The sequence below is a fragment of the Lissotriton helveticus genome, chromosome 1_2 (genome assembly GCF_964261635.1).
Source record: "Lissotriton helveticus chromosome 1_2, aLisHel1.1, whole genome shotgun sequence".
Lineage (NCBI taxonomy): Eukaryota > Metazoa > Chordata > Amphibia > Caudata > Salamandridae > Lissotriton > Lissotriton helveticus.
In genome coordinates, this window is record NC_136058.1 from 395912106 (window position 1) to 395935295 (window position 23190).

The 23190-nt window shown below is 45.3% G+C and overlaps 1 protein-coding gene and 1 pseudogene across 1 annotated transcript; both read left to right on the top strand.

The window, feature by feature from the left end:
* Positions 1-443: 443 nt before the first annotated feature.
* LOC144804198 (uncharacterized) lies at positions 444-1854 on the top strand (annotated as a pseudogene).
* A 2174-nt stretch (positions 1855-4028) lies between these two features.
* On the top strand, positions 4029-5333 carry LOC144807958 (uncharacterized). Its single transcript, XM_078673547.1, has one exon. The coding sequence runs from the start codon at positions 4029-4031 to the stop codon at positions 5331-5333; it is 1305 nt and encodes a 434-aa protein (XP_078529673.1).
* The last annotated feature ends 17857 nt before the right edge of the window (positions 5334-23190 follow it).

A 23190-nucleotide genomic window follows, 5' to 3' on the forward strand; every position in this document is an offset into this window, starting at 1 on the left:
GGACATCTTGGGACGACGAGGTGAACTGCAGCTTGATGTGTACTATTTTAAATGCTATTGCATTTGCCTCATCAGCGACATCTTGGGACAACGAGGTGAACTGCAGCTTGATGTATAATATTTTAAATGCTATTGCATTTGCCTCATCAGGGACATCTGGGGATGAGGAGGTGAACTGCAGCTCTTTGTAGAATTATTTGGATACTATAATATTCACTTCCCACTGCTAATCTCGTCTCATAATGCTTTGCAGGGGCTTTTAATTGGGACTGTATTTGTGACCATAACTGTGCTTGTGGTAGTCCTAAGAGGATGGGACCACCACCGATTCGAATCGTTCAGCAAGATGTGCTCTTTGTTTTGAAGGCATCTTTTTGGTTCTCCCCCTAGCTCCTTGAGGAATCCTTCTTCTTCTCCTGGGCACAGCACAGCGGAGCAGCAGGATGAGCAGACCTCTGAATCCATGGTGCCACAACACTGTGAAGCTGCAGAGAAAGGTGGAGTCAGATGGCACCACACAACACCACACAACACCTAAGCAGGAAGATATTCACTGAGCTGCTGGTAACTAAGATGGGGTTCACAGCAGCAGAAATCTGTTGCATCATGACGGATCCACCCAAAGGCACCTACCTGCTGACGTTCATGTCCGAACAAATCTGCAGGAGGTATTGGCAGATGTGCTGGTCACGACGGGAGGAGAAACCCTTCTCTGACTTCCACCTGGAATGCCAGCTCGTGCTGGAGGTCAAGAGAATGACCGTGCACGTCTACAACCCACATGTCAATGTCCAAGACCTGACAACCTTCCTATGCCGCCACTGCACAGTGACTAAAGCACCCTCCCGCAACCTGGACAGTGATGGCATCTGGGATGGTAAATGGACAGCAATGGTGAAGCTGAAGGAGGACCCGTTGGTCCCAGATGGAATCCGCCACCCCCCTTCCAGTTTCTCTCTAGGGCGCGACTCAGGATACCTGTACTACCCTGGGCAGCCCAAACTATGCAACAGGTGCAGCAAACCAGGCCACACTGGCAAAGACTGCACAGCGCAAATATGCAGGAACTGCAAAAAAGAAGGCCACACAGCAAAAACCTGCAAATAGAAAACCCCATGCAACCTCTGTGGGGGTGTAGGCCATCTCTTTAAGGACTGCCCAAAAAGAGCCAAATCCTACGGCCACGCTGCCCAACCTCAATGGAGAAGCCAACCAGAGGAGGAGGAGGCAGAAGTGACCCTGCATCCAGTCCCAGCCCCGCGGCAGGAGAGGGGGACCGGGAAAGGGAAGGGCCACAACCAGAACGCGCCCAAGCCCAAGCAGGACACCGCCAAGGTCCCAGAGACACAGACACCCAACGATACCATCCCTGAGCCCGGTGTGCACAGTGAGCTAATGGAGACTCCCACCCCAACTGCCACCGAGGCCCCGGAGGAAGGTGCCTGGGCAACACAGGAGCGCAGGAAAAGGAGACACTCAACGGACTCTGAAGGAGCAAGCAAGAGACCCTTGAGCACCCACAACTCCTACTCCGCGCTCGAGGATCCAGAAGAAGAAATGCAGCCGGAACAAGACACCACGAATGAGCAACTCAAGCAAGTGACAGAAGTGCTGAGGGAGATGAGGGCGCTGGCAAACTCCATGGAAGCATCCCCACCCCCATCGCCAACAAGAGTAGAAGAGGTTGAGATCACCATCGAGGGCCAAGAGCAAGACCTGCCCGTCACCCCAGAGGAGGCCGACCACGAGCCCAGCCAAGAAGGTGGAGCAGCCATCGTGCCACAGCAAGCAACAGCCGCCGAGCAGGAAAGCCCAGCACAAGAGACCCGACAGGAGGCTCAACCAGCCCCGTAAGTAGCCTTGTCGAATGTTTTTGCAACCAATTGCCTTGACTTGATAATTAGTCTTTAAGTATTAAGTTTACTCTTAAAAACTAATTAATGATGGCTATTTCATTATTTTCCATAAATGTCAGAAGTATTAGAGACAGGCGCAGATGTGCTAGTACTTTGAGTTTCCTTGCCAGCCAGGAGTGTGATGTGTGCATGATTCAAGAATGCTCCATCCCCTTTGCAACGTCATACTCCCACCTAGAACAGCAGTGGACCCTAGGGCCTTCCTTTTGGTCTGGGGGGAACAGCAGTAGGTCTGTGGGAGAGGCTACCTTAGTCAGAGGAAGGCGTTTCACGATGGACTCAGTCACCGAGCTGGAGGGCGGCAGGGCTCTTGTCGTCGGCGGTTCGTGGGCAGGAGAGCCAGTTAGACTCATCAACGTGTACGCCCCTTCTGACGTAGGCGAGCGACGGGAGCTGTTTCAGCGCCTCAGGCCACAGTTGGTCACCTCTAGAACAATTTTGATGGGCGGGGATTTCAACTGTATTCTAGAAGCAGGTGGTAGATGTGGGGCCAGGGCTGGGGAAGGACGGATGGATGACGCTGCGAGACTACTGGTAGAGATGGCGGGGGAGGCCTCCCTGACAGACGTCATTGGGACCATGGGGGCGGACGCCAGGAACTTCACCTGGAGTCGCCCTCATGGTTCCTTGCGCTCCGGGATAGACTTCATCTTCACCTCTCAATCAGTGAAGCTCAAGCAACATTCAATGGTGACAGTTCATTTCTCCGACCACAGAGCTATCCACTTCCAAGGGGAACTGACGGGCACGTTCCTGACAGGTCCAGGCACTTGGAAACTGAATAGCTCTCTGCTGGAGAAAGAGGGTGTGATGGAGGTGTTGAGGGAGACATACACCCAGTGGCAGGCCATGAAAGACACATTCGAGTCCACAGGGAAATGGTGGGAATGGGTCATGGGCAGGCTCCGGGATTTTTTCAAGAATGTGGGCAGGCAGGTTGAAAGGGGGAGAAAGAGGGAGTTCAGTAGACTACAGCAAGAGCTGCAAGAACCGCACGACCTCCAACTCCGGGGATGGGACGTCATGAGCCCCCTGGAAGAAGTCAAGAAAGAGCTGAGCGAGCACTTTCACGACGAATCCAGGAGGATCATTTTCCGTTCCAAGGTGGAGAACTTGGAGAAGGGGGAGAAATGCAACTCCTTCTTCTTTAAGAAAATCCACTCTGCGCACACCCCTCTGGTTCAACTGCGCAACAAGGAGGGGACCCTCTGTGACACAAGGGAGGACATTAGGAAGGGAGTGACAGATTTCTATGGGGACCTCTACTCAGAGAAGAGGTCAGAGGGAGACCAGGCAGAAAAGTTTCTGTCTGGTATCCCAAGAACTGTTTCCCCAACAGTGAGAGAAGCCCTAAGTGCCCCCCTGACTTTGGACGAGCTGCACCTTGCAGTGAAATCCTTCAAGTCAGGAAAGACACCAGGTAGTGACGGTCTCCCAGTCGAGTTCTATGCCTCACTGTGGGACCTAGTGGGACCGGATCTCCTGCAGGTGTATGAGGAGATGGAGAGGGAGGGAATCATGCCCCGCACTCTGAGGGAAGGAATGATTGCTCTCTTGTATAAACATAAGGGGGAGAGATGTGACCTAAAGAACTGGCGTCCCATCTCTCTCCTGAATGTAGACTACAAGATCCTTGCAAAGACGCTAGTGAACAGACTGAAGGGCGCCATGGGAGAGTTAGTACACCCAGACCAGACCTGTGGGGTCCCGGGGCGCAGGGGCGCAGATAGCCTGGCACTGATAAGGGACACGATCCGGTACATCACGGGGCGCAAGATCCGGGCTGCCCTGGTCTGTCTAGATCAGGAGAAGGCTTTCGATCGTGTCTCCCATGAGTTTATGGAGAGGGTACTGCACGTATTTGGGCTGGGGGAACGCTTCTGCGGTTACGTTAAAGTAATGTATAAAGACATCTTCAGTTCAGTCATTGTAAATGGTTGTAAAACATACCCCTTTCCTATCAGGTCCGGGGTAAGACGAGGCTGCCCGCTCTCGCCACCTCTGTTTGTTTTGGTTATAGAACTTCTCGCCGAGTACATCAGGAAGAACCCAAACATCAGAGGGATCCTAACACCCGGCGACACGAAGAAGGAGGTCAAGTGCTCGCTGTACATGGACGATGTCACCCTCTTCTGCGCGGATGGAGAATCAGTCAAATCCCTGCTGGAGGCGTGCACAGACTTCGGAAAGGCATCAGGGGCGAGAATCAACGTGGACAAGTCGCAGGCCAAACTCTTCGGGCGATGGGACCTCTGCAACGAGCCTCTCCCCTTCCCCATCGAGGCAGGACTGATGAAGATCCTCGGCGTCTTGTTTGGAGGACATGGGGCAGCAGCGAAGAGCTGGAACGAACGCCTGGCCAAGGTGAAGCAGAAACTGGGTCTCTGGAGCCTGAGAAACCTGAGCATTGAAGGGAAGGCTCTGATGCTCAGGAACGACGCCCTGCCCGTGCTGCAATATGTGACACAGGCCTGGCCACTCCTGGCCAACGTAGCACGGGCCATCAACAGCATGGTGTCCCATTTCGTCTGGCACTCAAAGATGGACAGGGTGAAACGGTCGGTCATGCACAAGGAACACCGCAAAGGGGGGAAGGCAGTCCCCGACATCCCAACAATCCTCTGGGCTTTCTTTGTGTGTGGCTGCGTCCGAATAACTCTGTTAAATATGAACAAGGACCACTCTGCCTACAAAGTCTTCCGCTTTTTCCTCCTCCCGGTGTGGAGACGGCTGGGATGGGATAAGTGGGAAAATGCAGTAACTTTCAACTGGGACCTTCCATGGTACTACAGGGAGGTGGAAAAGTTTGTGGGTGAATTTGGGCTGAACTGTGTCATCCCTTGCCTTTGGAAGCCCAGGACAATCCGCAAACTGATCAGGACCAGGGACACCACCGAACCAGTAAGCGGCCTGCCCCCAGCAACGGCAGCGCACGTGTGGGGGAATGTATCCTCCCCAAGTCTGACCAACAGACACAAGGACATAGCATGGATGTCTGTGAAGGGGGGCCTGCCAGTAAGGTCCTTCATGCACAGCAGAGGCCTGTGCCCGCACAGGAACTGTCCAAGGGGATGCCCCACAGAGGAATCTGCACACCACCTCTTCTGGGCCTGCCCCTTTGCCCAGAGACTACGGGCTGTCTTACGCCAAGAACTGCTAGCCCTCATCCCCTACGAGAACATTACTGAACAGTCCATGATGTACGGGCTGTTTCCAGGGACACACACAGAGGAAGCTATCCAGGGGTGCTGGAGGCTCCTTTGCTGTATTAAAGACATTCTCCTGTTCGCCAGGACCCGCCTGGTGACCAATGGAGAGGTGGTGAACCGAGAAGGGTGCCGCAGGATGGTGCTCAGCCTGCTTAGAGACTATGCAGCCATGGACAAGCAGAAAAGTGAGGAAGGGGAAGAACTGTAACACCCACCCCCCCTACCCCACTAGACTCTTTAAAGTGGCCCCATTAAAAACTGCAAAAGCTATCTGCAGACATTCTTGAACCCCAAACTGACGACTTGTAAAATGTTTAAATACATTGATTAAAAAGTTGAAGTGGACTGCCTTTCCTAAGGGGGAGGTACCACTTCCTTGAAAACTATGTATCGCAAACTTTTAAGCACTTAATAAAAGTCTTTGCAAAAAAAAATTTTTACAAAAATTATTGTTATTTTATCTTGAATACATGAGGTTTCTGTTTTAATAATTGGAAATCTGACTGTAGTAATCCATTAGAACTAGCTCTGATTTAAAGTGTTTGTATGTGGAAAACCATTAGGTTTTATGAAGGCCCTCACCCACCAACCTAGTTGGTGGCATGCTTCATCATCGTAACCCGATTCGACGCCAGGTTACTGCGGAGCGGGTTTTTTTTGTTCGTGAGGGTGCTGTGAGTGTGCTCTGAGTGAGGTTTAAAATACTGTCCTAGGGGTCCCAAAGACTGTTTTAATGGTGGGCCCCAGGCAGTCAATAAAAACAAAGGCTTTTGGACGTGCACGGTGGGCTTCTGGCCTCCGACGTCCTGTGCGATCAACTAGTTTCAGCCAGGCATTTCCTTCTACTGGCTTTCTTCAGGACCGTATATGTGTAGGGTATTACAGGGTTTTGTATGAGTTTGTCAGTGCCCTGTGTGTAAAGCACACACTATGGTGCTTATATGTGCAAGAGGTGTTTCCTCTCGAGTTGTACCTGTGGGGGTAAAGAAAACAGACATAACATTTAAGTAAAGGCTCCTTGTAGCATGTAAGACGATGGCGAGGTCCCATTGTTTGGGGACAGCAGCTAGCGGCTGAACATAAAGATTAAATAATATGGGGCTCAATGCCGAGCCTTGGGGGACACCCGGCTCAATAGGATGTGCCTGAGATAGGAAAGGAGGGGTGGAAACACGAAATGACCTCTCGGTCAGAAAAGAACCAGGCAAGGGCCATATCAGTGATCCCTGCCTCCTCAAGACGGTGGATCAGAACCTTGTGGGATACAGTGTCAAAGGCGGCTCTGAGATCTAACAGGATCAGTGCCGCCGTTTGACCATGGTCAAGGATAGATCACAGGTGTTCCGTCATGGCCAAGAGAGCGGTCTTGGTACTATGACCAGCGCGGAAACCATGTTGTGTTTCATCCAGAATGTTATTGGAGCTCAGAACGTTGGTAAGTATAGTATTAACATGTGATTCTGCCACCTTCGCTATCCAGGGAAGAAGAGAGATAGGCCTGATTTTTTTAGGCTTGATAGGGTCTAAATTAGGTTTTTTAAGGATGGGAGAAACCCACGCCTGTTTCCATTTCACCGGAACAATGGCGGATGAGAAAGAGGCACTAATCAGCTGGTGTAGCGGGGCCATACAGGGCAGAGAGGATTCTCTGAACTGAGCAGGTTTGAGTGGGTCGGCCGGAGAGCCTGACTTAATTTTCACAGTCAATGTGCTAAATTCTTCCCAGGAAATCTCAGGAATAGCCGTCAGATCAGAGGCTAAGGCTGGTATAATGAAAGGAGATGGACCGGGCATAGTCATAGAAGAAAAAGATTGATAAATAGCCCGTATTTTCTCCACGAAGAAGGAGGCCAATTCTTCACATTGGGATTCTGACGTGGGAATAGGCGCTGGAGATTTTTTGGCACTGAGATCTTTGAGAATTTTGAAGATGACTTTAGGGGGGTTGGAGCTCAATTAAATCTCAGAAGCATAGTACTCCGCTCGAGCCCTGCATACAGCTCTATGATATGTTTTAAGTTCGGCTAGATAGTAAGCTTTTTTTCGGGAGCATAGACTTTCCTCCACTTGCGCTCATACCTTTTGCATGTCTTCTTCAGGGAAGTCAAGGTGTCATTATACCAGGGGTTAGAATCCTGTGTGCGACCTTTAATCCAGGTTACGGCACAGAATGAATCATATCCTGTCTCGACAATTACTAAAAGGGCCTAAAGGGTCCGCTCCTAAGAGTGCGTGGAAATCTTCAAGTCGAAACTTACGCCACGGTCTTTTAAATACCGAACGTTGAGTATTGTTGTGTGAAGATGCAGGTGTGGGAATGGTCATTTCAACTAGGAGATGGTCGGACCAGGCCATAGGAGTAGGGGTAATCACAGTGGCCATCTCAATGTTTGTAAATTGAGGGTCTAACAGATGACCTCCTTTATGTGTAGGGCTTTTAACTATTTGATGGAGCTGAAATGCGGCTAAATCGGCAAGCATGGTGCGAATAGTCTGATCCTGGTCCAGATCAAATTGGAGGTTAAGATCGTCAAAAATGCTAAAATTAGCCGATTCCACGGTAAATGCTCCAACTGCCTCTAAGAGAGCATTGTAAAAACCGGAGGCAGGTCCGGGAGGCCTAAATATTAATAGACCGGAAGCACATTCACCTCGCTCCATATTAACTTTATCAAAAAGACAGGAGTAGCTAGACCTGGTGATCACAGCGATACCACCTCCCCTAGCTGCTCTATTCACCAAAGAAATCGAGTATTCAGAGGGTAGCGCCAGATTCGGTGCGGCCGTCATATCATCACTCAGCCAAGCCTCAGTCAGAAAGAAAATATCAAGAGTTTCATCAATGATACGGTCATATATTTCCGCATGGTGTTTAGCTAATGACCTTACATTTAACCGTAGTATTTTTAGCCGATGTTGAGGGAGTATGACAGGAGAAACAGATAAAGGCATAGGTTTAGAAAGTAAAAAAGTGCCACACGGACAGCGTAACGGGCCACTCAGGGGATGAAGTGGGGGAATGCTACAATGGTGAGATGGAGGTCGCAGATTTAATAAAACCTCTCTGGAGTAAAGATAGCTACCTGGCAGATTTTGGCCAGCGTTTCTGGCGAGAGGCGACCTACTGGCGCGGACGGGCGCAGACGGGCTTGCCATTGGCGCGTCTTTGGCGCGCCGCCGGCGCTCCCGCGCCATATTGGATATAAATAGTTGCCAGGGGGCGTGTATCAACTAGAGCGCCGACCAAAATGGCGTGCTCCCGGAAGTGAATGGTTCCGGTCTTTGCTCTTGTCTGTGCCCTCCACATCAATCAGCCACAGGGCTGCGGGGACCGGGGCGCAAGAGTATATAATAAGGCAGGTGGGTGTTCAGGGTTATTCACGCTATTTTTAAAACAATGACGAAATAAAATAGATCTTCCCTCCACCCACTGAACCTGAAGCCAAAATGCAGGAAATAGCTTTTAACGATGTTTCCCCATGTCAGCAGGATCGGAGAACTGCACAAACAGTATGCCCGCGCCGTCTCTAAGCTTTAAATAGGAAAATGCGGCGTGCAGCAACTAGAGCGCCGACCAAAATGGCGCGCTCCCAGAAGTGAGTGGTTCCGGTCTTTCCTCTTGTCTATGCCCTCCACATCAATCAGCCACAGGGCTGCGGTGGACCGGGCGCAAGAGTGTATAATAAGGCAGGTGGGTGTTCAGGGTTATTCACACTATTTTTAAAACAATGCCGAAATAAAATAAATCTTCCCTCCACCCACTGAACCTGAAGCCAAAATGCAGGAAATAGCCTTAACGATGTGTCCCTGTGTCACCAGGATCGAAGAACTGTGTAGTGAGATGGCAAATACTGCAACCGCCACAGGGGTAGTGACCTGTGACTTTGGGGAGGTTCCATACTAAATGTAGTGTAGGGTTGGTGGTGGTTTCCGTGGTTCTAGGCCGTGTAGAGATGAGTTGATCCCGTAGGCTGTTCGATTTTTTGCAGGCAAAGAGGGGCAGGTCCCAGTCTCGTTTTCCTGTGTTGATGATTCTCCAATTTTTCTTGATGATTTTAGCCACTGAATTGGAGATAGGGTTGTACGTAGTGACACAGGTTAATGGTGTTATTGTTTCTTGATGGGTCGGTGTTTCCAGGAGGGCATCTCTATTTTGTTTTTTTGCCCGTTTCTTGGTCCTGTCGATGATCCTTCTTGGATAGCCTCGTTGTTGTAGTCTGTGGGAAGGGTCTGTGGCCTGTGTGTTGTAGTCCTCCTTATTGCTGCAATTGTGCCTTATGCGTAGAAATTGGCCATAGGGCAGGTTCTCCCTTAGTGGTCGTGGGTGGAGACTTTCAAAGGCAGTAGTGAATTTCTTGCCGTGGGTTTGTAGTACGTGGTGGTTGATAGTTTGCCATTGGTGGCCTTGATCAGTAGGTCCAGGAAAGGTAACTGGTCTTTGCTGCTGGTGTACGTGAAGCGTAGGTAGGGATCACGTGAGTTGAGCCAGGTCAGGAAGTTCTTCAAGGACTCCTCCGAGCCTTCCCAAATCATGAGGACGTCATCAATGTATCAGCGCCAGAAAAGTACTGATTCCGTGAAAGGGTTGTTGGGTTCGAGGATATGTGACTGTTCCAGGTGGTGGACGTATAGCCCCGCCACACTGGGCGCAAAAATACTGACCATGGATGTTCCGTTTGTTTGGAGGTAGTATGTGCCCTCAAATTAAAAAAAGTTCTCTTTTAATGCCAATCTTGCGCAGTCTAGGACAAATTCCCTTGGTGTGGTTTGTTCCCATTGTGAGTTGGTCAGGGTTTCTTCTAGGACCTTGAGGGTGTCCTCTTGGGGCAGGCTTGTGTACAGGCTTTCAATGTCCAGTCCCACAAGTAACTGGGTTGTGGGGTCAAAATCCAGGTCTAGAAGGAGGGACAGGAGATGTTTGGTGTCCTTGATGTAAGTGGTCGCTGCCTGTACTAGAGGGTTAAGAAAAAAGTCACAGAACCTTGAGAAGGGTTCAAGGAGTGAGTTGCAGCCTGAGACAATCGGTCGTCCCGGGGGTGGTCTCGTTTCCTTGTGTACTTTTGGTACTGTGTAAAAGTACGGTATCCAGGCTTGTGTGTTGCAGATGAAGGTAGCCTCCTCTTTGGAGATGTGGTTGTTGTCTGCTGCTGTGGTCACCAGGTTGGTGATTGCTAGCTTGAGTTGATTAGAAGGGTCGCCATTGAGGCGTCTGTAATTGCGGTAGTCACTGAGGACTCTCTGGCACTCCGCTCAGTAAGCCTCAGTGTCTTGTATCTCAATCCCACCGCCTTTGTCGGCGGGTTTAATGGTAATGTTGTCGTTGTCTCGGAGGGTTTTCAGTGCTGCCCGTTCTTCTTTTGATAGGTTGTTATAAGTCTCTGATTGATTGGTTTTCTCTACTTCATTGTAGACGGCCTGCTCGAAGGCAATGATCTCTACAGGTATACTGGAAGGTGGAGGCATGAATGTAGATTTGGGTCAGAGACCAGTCTCATTGGTTTCCCTTGTGTCATTATTGGTGTCTTGTCTTTCAAAAAAGGCGCGGAGCTTCAACTTCCGGAAGAATTCGGCTAGTTCGGTATGCAGGAGGAATTTGTCAACTCTCTTGGTAGGGACAAATATTTTGGTACGTCAGTATGTGCGAGTGAGGAAACCAGGCCTAGTGGAAAAGGGGGCACCTCGTTGGTCTGATCCATTGAGGATCATAAAGGTGTTGGAAGGTGCAGTGAAACTTAAAGATGGGAGAGTGCGGAATTTATGCCATGTGAGTGAGTGCAAGGAGGTTAGCGGATGTAGGAGTGTAGGGTCTGCTTCCTATGGTTACCCCCACTTTTTGCTGTGTTTCGCTGGTTTATCTACTTTAGTCTGGCTGTGGCCCTGCTAATAAGGACCACAGCCTAGCTGTTCCCTCTCTAAATTGGTTACATGTACTTTAGGTACACTCCAGATTGGTTACTGGGTTACCCTTATGAGTCCCTAGTATATTGTACCTTAGGTACCAAGGGCATAGGTACCCCAGAGGCCTACCAGGGGCTGAAGCATGTGTTATGCCACCCCTGGGAAGACTTCAATAATGGCACCACAGGTCAGCACGTGCAGCCTGGGTAAGGTGGTGTAAGCACCCCTTACTTAGATATAGTATACCTATATCAATATTACCTACTGGCGGTCGCCAGTAGGTAGTTATAGTTAGGATCTACTTTCCATAGGAAATCCGCAACATTCTATTGGAAATAACTTTGGCGCCGGTGGATGAATATTCACGAATTTCTCAAAGTTCCTGGCCCGCTCCGCTCCGCTTCTTCCCTGAAAATGTGGGGGGGGGGATTCGTCAAGCGGGGGCCGAGATAAAAGGGGGGTCCCAAAACATGTTTTCTCCATGTATATTTCCATAGGGCGGTCGAACTCACTTTTAGCCCGAACGGCTGAATGGATTTCCACCAAACTTGGCAAAATTGTAGGGACTGGTAGCCCGATGTGCCTTTGCTATGTCTCAAGATATGTGCTCCAGTGGATTTTGAGTAATTTAGGTTCAAAAAAATATATAGATCTATAAGCGCGCCCCGGTACGCGCACCGGGCGTGCTACGCGACTTGCGCACGGAAAGCTGATTGGCTCTCGGTGTCTGTAAACATTCCAAACAGTCCGGAGCGGCCGCCATCTTGTGTCTTGGTAAAATTGAGACACAAGAGGTGGCAAAAACAAAGGGGGAAATGACCATAAAGGGGCTGAGTAGACCCCCCCTGACACCCTAGGTTTGATGTGGGGGCCATAAAAGGGCCCCGCAGGGCAAAATATTTTTTTTTTTCTATTTGCGCGGGAGGAGCGCCCGGTATGCACAACGGGGAGCGTACCGGGGAGCGTACCATAGGGAAAAAAGAATGACAGAGTTTTCAAAAAATGTAGCATTTTTTTTATAAATTGGAGGTAGTTCTAAAAAGAACTGTTTTTTTCTTCTTTTTGTTGTTTTATATTTTTTTATTGTTTTTTGGAACATTTTTTACTTTTTTTGGCTTTTCTGAACACTTTTATATTTTTTTGTATTTTTTATGGGGAGAAACAAAAAACAGGGAATTGTAAATGGCTCAACTGGAGCAAAAAAAAATCAGGAACATTTAGGGTTTTCTTGGACACTTATGTTTATCACCAGCAACCATGATAAGTTCGATACTTTGCTCACCATAGCAAAGTGTCTTGTTACAATATTTGCACACGATTTTGTAATCGGCAAACTTAGGTTGAATAGTAGCCAATGTGTCTCTTGCCCCCGGACCCGATGGAGTGGGTTGTTTTGATGTTGAGCGTCTAGGCGTTGATGGGGGTAGCTTACTGCAGAGGTCCCTTAACTCTGCATTAGAATAATTGTTTGGATGCAATCATTGTATGATTCCCGAAGGAATACTTATTGTTAGGGTTCCCCCTGGACAACTCAGCATCACAAATTAAACAAGTCACCTTTGCAGCGTTGACTTTTTTAAAACCCCTTGGGATTTTGTAGAACTCCCAAATAAAGTGCTCTTTTGGTTGGTAGGGCTTTTTATTTTCAGGCAGGAATTCCCTTCTCTGTTTCTCCTCTTCATCATTCTCCTCCTCATCCTCTTGACCACCAATGTAATCTTCTGGTGGTCTTTTAGATGGTGGTGGTGGTGGTGGTGGGGAAGATCCTACAGCTGCTGCTGCTAATGTAGCCATTTCAAACCAGTAAAGAGTAGAGATAGAACTCCAAAAAGGTCTTCCTCAGTCAAAAGACAAAGTCAGAATAAGGAAAAAAGGTGGGGGCTTTCATCATTTGGAAAACAAAACTGTTCTGGACCAATGAAAAGTGTTATTTTCAAGTCACATGACACAGGCTTTCATCATTTGGAAACCAAAACTGATCTGCACCAATGAAAAGTGTTATTTTCAGATCACATGACCTGACGCGCTTACGCTATGCGCCCCGGGGCACGCGGCGTAAGCGCGTCGAGACGTTGCATGATCGTATGCGATTGCGTGCTTCCGGATGCGCTTACGCAGTTCGTCATATGAGGCATCACGCGACTGTGCGAAACGTCACAATGTTGTTTTCGTTCGCGGCAATAGCGCTAATGGGACGCTCCCCGGTACGCGCCCTGGGGCGCACTGCAAAATTGCGCTGACCGGGGCGCTCCCCGGCATGCGCCCCGGGAGCGCTCCGGGGCAAAAAAAAAAAAGTTACAATATAAAAATATTATTACATAATTATACAATATAAAATTCGTTATGAAAAATATTACTTTTCATACCTATAGAGATTTGCTATTAAAAAACCATTGAAATTCACTGAAAAAACCATAGGTTTCACACCAGTTATAGTTAGGAATTAGCATTTAAAAAACCTATTAAATTCACTGAAAAAACCATAGGTTTCACACCAGTTATAGTTATCTGGAAATTTTACTCGCATAAAACAATTGAAATTCCCACGTTATAGTTAGTTGGACTCACTATAACTTGCGCGTGCAATGCACTGCTGATGACGTCACATATTACATCACTCATGACATGGTCAGTGACATCACTCATGACATCACTGATGACACCATCCTTGTGACAGAGCGACAGACCTCCTTTCACTGTAATGTAACTCTTGAAACACATATTCAAAAATAGAAACTTAAATTTACAAAAAAATAGACATACCGATATCAGTTACAACAACCAATTTAGTAATTCCACCATCTATATACACATCCACTCATTCACCAACAGTTCTATATAATCACTCATACGTATACTCACTCATCATATGTAGTGATACACCTATACATCCTGTTACACACCGACAGTCATCCATAAGTTACTCACACACATACTCACACATGCAACTAAACTATTGAACATCCATTTATTTGCATATAGAGCTGTACACACACTACCACCTTACTTCTATGGAAATTTACACATATGTATTCTCTTAAACAATCACTTATAGAAACATATACTTATTTAAACAGGAACTCTTACAATCTCTTACTCTCACATATACTCACTTATTCTGATATCCCAAACGAAAAATGGCCTACAGACTTTATTGAATACCTTCAATGAATACTGTAGCCAAAAAGGGTTAGAGATCAATGGCAAGAAGACCAAATGTATGGCCCTAAATCCAATCAAACCGGATAAGGGCTGTTTAACATTAAATGGAATCAAGTTGGAATCAGTGCCATATTTCTCCTACCTAGGGGTGACTATCGATTCTAAATTTACTTGGAAAGCCCAAATTGATAAAAGCAAATTAATCTATGCTCAGAATGTAAAACCAATTCTTAGGGAGCATAGTATGAGCACAAGTAAAGCGGTGTCCCCAGTGACGGAATTATTTAAATTTAAGGTCCAAGCATCTGTCCTTTACGGTGCCGAAATATGGGGTACCGGGTCCAGGGAGACTTTTGGAGTTTTGGATAATAATTTTATGCGTAGCCTTGTAAGGGTTCCCCGAGGCACCCCACTAGTTCCCCTGGAGCTTGACTTAAATTTCAAAAGGACAGATTACCATGTGTTGATCCGTCCCCTAATGCTGTGGGTAAGACTATGGCATGTACCCGAACTCCAGGATTACCGAGACGGGTTGAAGGAGATCATGATTCTGGATAGCCAGAGTAATACCCCATGGCTAAGACATATCAAGACATGGCTAAACAATATAGGATTACAGCATTTTTGGGAGAACCCAGGGCAATTACCAGCAAACCCCAAAATAATCCTAAAGAGGGCCTTCTGGAGTTTTATGTTAAGTAGGACTGTAAATATTATGACCAATGGTACCTTGGTTGCAAGATTCCTAAACTTTAGGGATGAACCACTCTACGAGACATTTATGGACGAGATAGAGCCGCCACTTGCCAAAACCTTGTTTTTAAAATTTCGGTATGGGAATTTATTAATTAAAACGACGTTGGCAAGATGGGCTAGGAATCGTGAACCAGAAGCTGCAGTATTGAATGAAACTTGTCCTATGTGTGACCTCAACCAGACCGAAAATGAACAGCATATTCTATTCTTTTGTCCCTTCTATCTGCAGGCCAGGAAGAAGTGGATTAAACCAATATGCCTACTTCTAGGTTTGAGGTCATGCTCGCAGGCTCTGAGAATCCTAACCACAAATACATCTCAGAACATAATATTTAGTGTTAGTAGATTTTTACTTTCTATCTTTTATCAAAGGAAAAAAATAGGGCTACAATTGTAACTGAACTGATTGCTTGAGAATGACATGATGGTCTATCCCATGTTCTAAGAACGTATGTTTCCGCTCAATTTAGCCTCCAACTTGTATTGTACTGTACTGTATTGTACTTTTTATGTACTGTGTTCTTGTAACTTAGTGATAACATGTTTTAATAACTTTTAATGAAATGCAATGTATTGTATAAACTGTCTTTTATGGCATTTTAGCCGAAATAAAGAATTTAAAATGAAAAAAAATATACTCACTTATATGCATCAATATTCACATATTCTAGATTAAAACATATGTAGTTACTGATAAAGACACTAGTGAGACAGTCATCCACTCACTAACATACACATATACACACTATTCAACCATACAGTCCTGCACATATGCCGTCTTCAAAATACATACAAACAGAGAGTCAGTCACTCATGCATCAATGTTGTAAGTAATACCCACACTAAACAATACAGACACTCATACTGATACTAAAAAAACATCGAATAACTCATATACATACACATGTAGTTACTCACCAACCCATGCAGCCACTTATACACAAAGTGAAACACTAATACTTATATTTAAATATTTAAACATTACTCACTAATATTTATTTTTCAGAAAGACACACATTCACTGGATGGTGTCATCAGTGATGTCATGAGTGATGTCACTGACCATGTCATGAATGATGTAATATGTGACGTCATCAGCAGTGCATTGCACGCGCAAGTTATAGTGAGTCCAACTAACTATAACGTGGGAATTTCAATGGTTTTATGCGAGTAAAATTTCCAGATAACTATAACTGGTGTCAAACCTATGGTTTTTTTAGTGAATTTAATAGGTTTTTTAAATGCTAATTCCTAACTGTAACTGGTGTGAAACCTATGTTTTTTCAGTGAATATATATATATATATATATATATATATATATATATATATATATTCACTGAAAAAACATAGGTTTCAGGCCTTATATAGTTAGGAATTAGCATATAAAAAACCTTTGAAATTCACTGAAAAAACCGTAGGTTTCAGGCCTTATATAGTTAGGAATTAGCATTTAAAAAACCATTGAAATTGCTCCTATATAGTTAGTTGTACTAACTATATTTCGCGCACCCGCAATCCACTGCTGATGATGTCACATATTACATCATTCATGACATGGTCAGTGACATCACTGATGACATAATTCATGTGATTATATGATGCACCTCCTTACACTCTAATATAACCTTTTATACACCCAGTGTTATATATATATATATACATATATATATATATATATATATATATATATATATATATATATATATATATATATATATATATATATATATATATATATATACACATTTTAACCTATAAGTCACTCCTATGGCAGGCCTCGAAAATCCTGAAGGCAGAGTGCTTGGTTTTGTGTGAGAGGGTGCCCTAGCATGAGCTGAGCCCCTCTGCAGCTTTCGGAAACCCTTCCTTATAGCTGTTCTATGATACAGCCATGGACGGCAGTCAGAGATGTGCGTTCTATGGGACAGTCATTGACGCCAATTAGTTGTAATATAACTAGTGAGGCCTGGGTGAATCATTTTACAACTATTTACTGTGCCCCACCGGAATCTGAATTGACTCCTATCTCTGGCGACCCTAAACCACTAGATATTGACATTGCAGAGGTAACGGAGGCTATAGACCAAAGTCTTGGCAATAAAGCGCCTGGTCCCGACGGGCTGCCGATAGACTTGATTAAGTGGATCCCGGCATTCTGGGCCACCTTACTTTTGAACATTTTTAATAACCTGATTTAGTAAGGATTCCTGATACATGGGCCAGAAGCATAATTGTACCAATTTTCAAAAAAGGCGACAGATCACTACCGTGTAATTATCGCCCAATCTCCCTAATAGACAACACCCTTAAAATATTAGGTCGAGTTCTTTAGTAGAATTCCACCCTTCTAGAGGGACAAGACATGTACACACTGGTATACCCGGTAAATGTTAAAAAGAGCCTCAGCATCACAAAATGGATCCTGCTGCCACAGACACGAGTCTGTCCTCCTGCTGCTGGACGAAACTCCGGCAGGGGAGGCTTGAACAATAGGTTTCCTGTCCAGGGAGGTGCCTGCACCTCCCCAGACAGGCTTTAGTGTATTGGGGCAGGGTGGGTTGCATTCAGTGAATGCTTTTCAGACACTGCCTGGGGCACACAAAGTGGCCCATGCATTTCCCAGTTCGAACCGGTTGCTGGGGCACTCAGCCCCAGCTCTGGTGTGAAACTGGACAAAGGGGGATGGGTATAGCCACCCCTCCCCAGGTCCTCCCATAGTTGGGACCCTAGAGTTAGTACAACCCCTAAATTTAGTATAAGTATCGGAACCCAGTCACTGAGACTTTAGATTACCCTGGACGAAACTCTGCAACATATATCTTGGACCTTTGACATTCCATATCGACAGGAAGATGGAAGAAATCTCCCTTAGGGTCAAGGAGTGACTCCCCTGTTCAAACAGTCACCAAAGAAGCATCTTGCCAGTCTGCATTTTCAAGGCTCCTCACGGATCCCGAAGAATCTGCGACACAGGACACAGACTTCCAGACATTTCCTGAAGTTGTGCATTGGGCTACTTGTAGTCCAAGCCCTGATCACCTTTTGCTTTGAAGATTGTGGGCCTACTACGAGTGTTCCGTGGGCCCGCTTTCAGCATTTCCGCTCAAGGTGCCTTCGTGATCCCTAGTCCGTTGGCTAGTGGGTCCCCCTGAAGGAATCTACTTTGTTTCTACGGCTTCCCTGGTTGCCCCAGATGTGCCCTGACTCCCCTCCAAAGGGTGAGTTCCTCAGACCTTGCTGGTCTGCACCGAAGCCAATCTTGTCATCTTGTCATCTTGCGTGGGTTGCTGTTGCCAAGGCTTGTTAGGTCCAATCCAGATTTGTTGTTTGTTTCTTTACTCCTGGGTAGAGTAAACCGGAAATACTAAACAGGGGGAGGTAGAGGGAAAGATCAACCAGGTTCGCCCTCCACGGCAATACTTATTCAAAAAAAGATCTGAAAAATTCAGATCCAAAGAACCTGGCTAACTTCTGGAACACGACACCTTAAGGTCTGTTTCAGAAACAGGAAAGGAAAGAAAACTTTTTCTTTATAGTCCCCTCACTCACCGGAGTTTCCTCACGGTGACATGCTTCATCATTGGGGCTTCTCAACCCAGCTGCGGGTTGAGGCGTGCTGCGACAATCGCGATTGCGAAGGAGCACTTTTATCTGAAGACTATGTGTCGTGTAATGTGAGAGACAGGGGAAAATGAAGTGGAGTGAAGGAATTAAAAATATCCTACTAGTGGGTTAAACTACCTTTATTCCGGCCCCTAGTGGATATATTAAAAATGGGGTGATTTACTAGGGAAACTGGCTCTATTATGGAACACAGTGTCTAGTAAGCGTGTCAACTAGTTTCGAGCTGTACCCCACAGCTCTTCTTCAGGACTACAACAGGGTCCAGCCCTGTGAGTGCCACTCCAAAAACAAAAAACAAAAAGTGAAAGGTATGCCTACATTAATATTAGAATATACATACTCTTATCTTTGCAATTCTTTGGTAAATCTGTGGAGAAAAAATACTTCCAATGTTAATTGTACAATATCCATTTATCCAATGATGTTATCATATCACAATCAGCATTTTCCGTTACATTGGTGTCTCAATGAACTCCTTAGTAATAGTGTATATACACCTTCACCCATTCCACACACTCATTTTTCAAAAACCGAGTGATCTCCATATATGAAGGAGCACCCTGCGTGCATTATCTGTGGCTATGTTTAAAATAACCAGCACACTTGTGGCATGGTCTGTGGGTCCACACACATAACAAAACAGACAAAACAAACATACAGAGGAAGAATTCATACTTTTTAAAAGGTTGCACTGAACCTCATGGTCAATCGCGGGAAGGACATATATCCCCGTAATCACCTAGTGGTAGAATAATTAGAGACTGTTATAGCTTCCAAAATGTTTCAATAACGAAGCCTCACGCGCTTCGAAAAACGCGTTCTGAAAAGCACTTTTCTATTCAAATAGCTAGGGTAGATCTTACTTGTTACAAGGTGTCATCTCAGCGATAAACCTACTGGGCTCCCCTACGAGACCGGCGATCGCTTTCTCACGCCGGGAGAAGTGGATGTTATACTTCCCGGTGTTCGTCTTGTTTCCTGGTGAGAAACTAGACCGCGTATGTGATTCGAAGATGGCCACTCGTATTGGAATACGACGGCGGCCATCTTTGAATTTTCGGGCTGAATATCCGATCATAATAAATATGAGGAGATTGATCCTTTATACACATAGGGGTTATAAAGCTAATTTACCTAAGTAGGTACACTTCCTGATATTTTTACATAGTTTGGGTGGCAAAAACGGATAGTATCGTTATTGCCAGCTTAGGTAACCATTAACTTAAATTCAAGCATCACTAACCTTAGTGTATTAGATGGATATATTTATGGTAATTATTAGACTTATTGTGCTTTTGTTATGCAATAAGCGCTACTCATTACTAGGGATAAGGTAGTTCTAATTTTAGGGGTTATGTTGATTATCAACCAAGTTGATATTATACTGACAGGTTATTTATAAATCAGTATAGGGGGTTCAAAGATCAGGTTGAAAAAGGACTGAAAGAGACCTATCACAAAATATTCTTTTACCAAGGGATGGATCATTTTAAATAAAAGGAACTTACGGAACGATCGGAAGCTCTGTGTTTTTAACACATGAAGGTCTTAATCTCTCTTCCATGGGTATTTTTACAGGATGGATACTATTAATAGTGAACATAGTTTTTAGGTTTGTACCCTTATCTTGCCAGTAGGCCCCATGGGATGCTATCATTTAGGCCTTGGGTATCTGTTTTCAGCTTGTACACCCAACGTTGTTCTTTGTTCAGGAGGCGCTGTTCCAAGTTGTCCTGTCCGTACAGTCTTTCAAGAATTACCCATTTCATATCGTTGGGCGTATGGTTACATTCAATGAAGTGGGATGTCATTTTTGTTGTCATTCTCTTCTGTCTGATATTGCTTCTGTGTTCAACTATCCTAGTACTTGCCTTTCTTGTTGTCATTCCTATGTAATGCAGTTGACAGTTGCAGGTAATCATATATACTACTCCAGAAGTATTACAGTTAGTAAAGTCCTTCAGTTCCCAAGTCATGTTGTTATTGAATGTTATTCTTTTTGTGGCTTTTGTCAAATGACAGACGCTACAGTCGCCACAAGGGTAATGTCCTGTGGGTACTGTACTGATTGTTCTTTGTTTAGGATTTTTGTTTACTTCTTGTGGACGGGTGTGGACTAGATGGTCTTTCAGATTTTTACTTCTTTTATGACTGAACATTGGTTTTGGTATGTCCAGACTTCCACAGTTCAGAGTGCGCCAGTGTTTTCTGACAATATTTGTTACCATGTTGGAGGCAATGTTGTAAGTAGTAATACAAATAGGTCTCTTTTCACAGTTCTCCTTCGTGATCTTTGGCTCCAATAGTGCTTCCCTATTGTTATTAGCAGCTCGTTTTTTTGCTTTCTTCACCAAATGTGCTGGATAATGTCTATCCAGTAGTTTTTTCGTCAGGTCACTCGCTTGTTGGTTGAAATCCTCTTTGGAACTACAATTTCGTCTCAGTCTCAAATACTGGCCAAAGGGTAAGTTCTCTTTTAAATGTCTCGGATGAAAACTATCGAACACTAACAGGCAATTTCTTGCAGTTGGTTTAAAGTGCATCGTAGTGCTGAGAGACAATCCGTTGACCATGATGTTTAAATCCAGAAACACTAATTCTGACCTACTCATGGTGTGAGTAAATTTAAGAAAAGGGTCTTGTTGGTTTAGCCAAACCAAGAATACTTGTGCCTCTATCTCCGTACCTTCCCAGATGAGAAGGACATCATCGATATACCTTTTCCAAAGGCTCACATGGTGTTTGTGAGGATTTGAGGCGTTGAGAATTTTCCATTTTTCCAGGTGGTGAACGTATAACCCCGCTACGCTCGGCGCAAAGGTACTTCCCATGCTCGTACCATGGGACTGTCGGAATAGGGTGTCTTCGAAACGAAAAAAGTTTTCCGTTAAGGCCAGGCGGCAACATTCTAAAACGACATGGCGTGGTGTCTGATACTCCCACTCTGCTTCAAATAGAACATCTTCCAGTATCTGTAAGGTGTCGGCATGGGGTAAGCTAGTATAAAGACTTTCCACGTCTAAACCAATCAGAATATTCTTTTTCGGGTCAAATGGTAAGTCTCTCAAAACTGTCAGGACCGATTTTGTGTCCTGTAGATAGGTCTCAGTGGCTTGAATCAGTGGTCTTAAGAAAGCATCGGCATACTTGGATAGGGGTTCTAATATTGATCCTATGCCCGATACTATCGGTCTGCCAGGTGGATGTGTTATGGATTTATGGATTTTAGGTGTCGTGTAAAAATAAGGGGTTATTGGGTTTTTGGTTTCCAAAAAATCCGCCTCTTTTTTCGTTAGCCAGTTATTGGCGGTAGCTTCTTCTGTTAGATAGGCTATCTCCCTTCTGAGACGATTGGTAGGGTCTTCTGTAATTTTTACATAGTTCCTTTGATCCGCTAGTAGGTCAAGACAGACTTGCCGATAGGTGGATGTATTCTGCAGCACTATCGCTCCACCCTTATCAGCAGGCTTTATTGTAATTTCCTTTTGGGATGACAGTTTCTTCAGAGCTTCGTGTTCTACTTTGCTCAAGTTATGGAAAACTTTGATGGTTTTGGGGTCAATTTCTGAAATTTCCTTCATCACAGCCTTTTCGAATGTTAAGACTTCCACTGGGAGGTTGGCACTTGGAGGGGTAAACGTAGACTTTTTATGTAGACCAGTGTCAGTGCTGGGCAGATTGGTTGAGAGTTTGTTGTCAAAGAAAACTTGTAGTTTAATCTTTCTTATGAATTAATTCATCTCTTGGTCTAAGAGGAACTTATCCATAGTAGGGGTGGGGACAAAACCTAGCCCCTTTTCCAAAACCTTTTTCTCAATATCTGTAATCTCGATATCTGATAGATTGACTACTAAGCTGGTGGTTTGCTCGTTGTCGGTTGGTCTACTGGTCCCATGCTCCTGGTATGGCTTCTGGACGTTTCTATTGGTTGGGCCCATTGGACCTGTTGGGTTCTTCTTGTCTTTCCTCTTTGTTGGCCCCTGCCTCTTGCTAAAAAAGGCTGCTGTTGTTGTTGGTCTTGTCTTTGTGGATTGCCCCAAAAATTCTGAGCTTGATGAGGATATTGAGGGGGGAAATTTGGTGGTCCATAAAAGAATTGGTGAGGTGGTGGTGGGCCATAAGGAGGCGGGCCAAAATACCCCTGCCAGTTCGGATTGTATCCGCCTCTGTTTCTAAAGTATCCTCCTCTTGAGCGTCTAGTTTTGTTACGACCATAATTTTCACTATTGTTGGAGTTATCTGATCCTGTATCAGAATTGTCTGAATCCGTGTTGTATCCTGGATTTCTATTCGGAGGGATATAGTCATCTTTTGTATAAGGATACATTTTCTCCCGTGAGAAATTCTTCAAATCTTTTTTGAATTTAATGGTTTTTGTATCTTTCAGACTTATCTCAAATTCAGCCATTTGTTTATTTAGTTCATCCAATCGTTTTTTTAGGTCGGTAACATCCTGGAAGGTTTTTAATTGTACTTCAATTTTTATGGCTTCCACTTTCATCTCCTCTCCTAATCTTGCTGCGGTTTTTATTATTAGGACCAGCCAGTCTCTGGTGCAGTGCCAGGAGATTAGTGACCAATCAATCGTGTTTGACCTCAAATATTGTGCCATCATTACACCGTG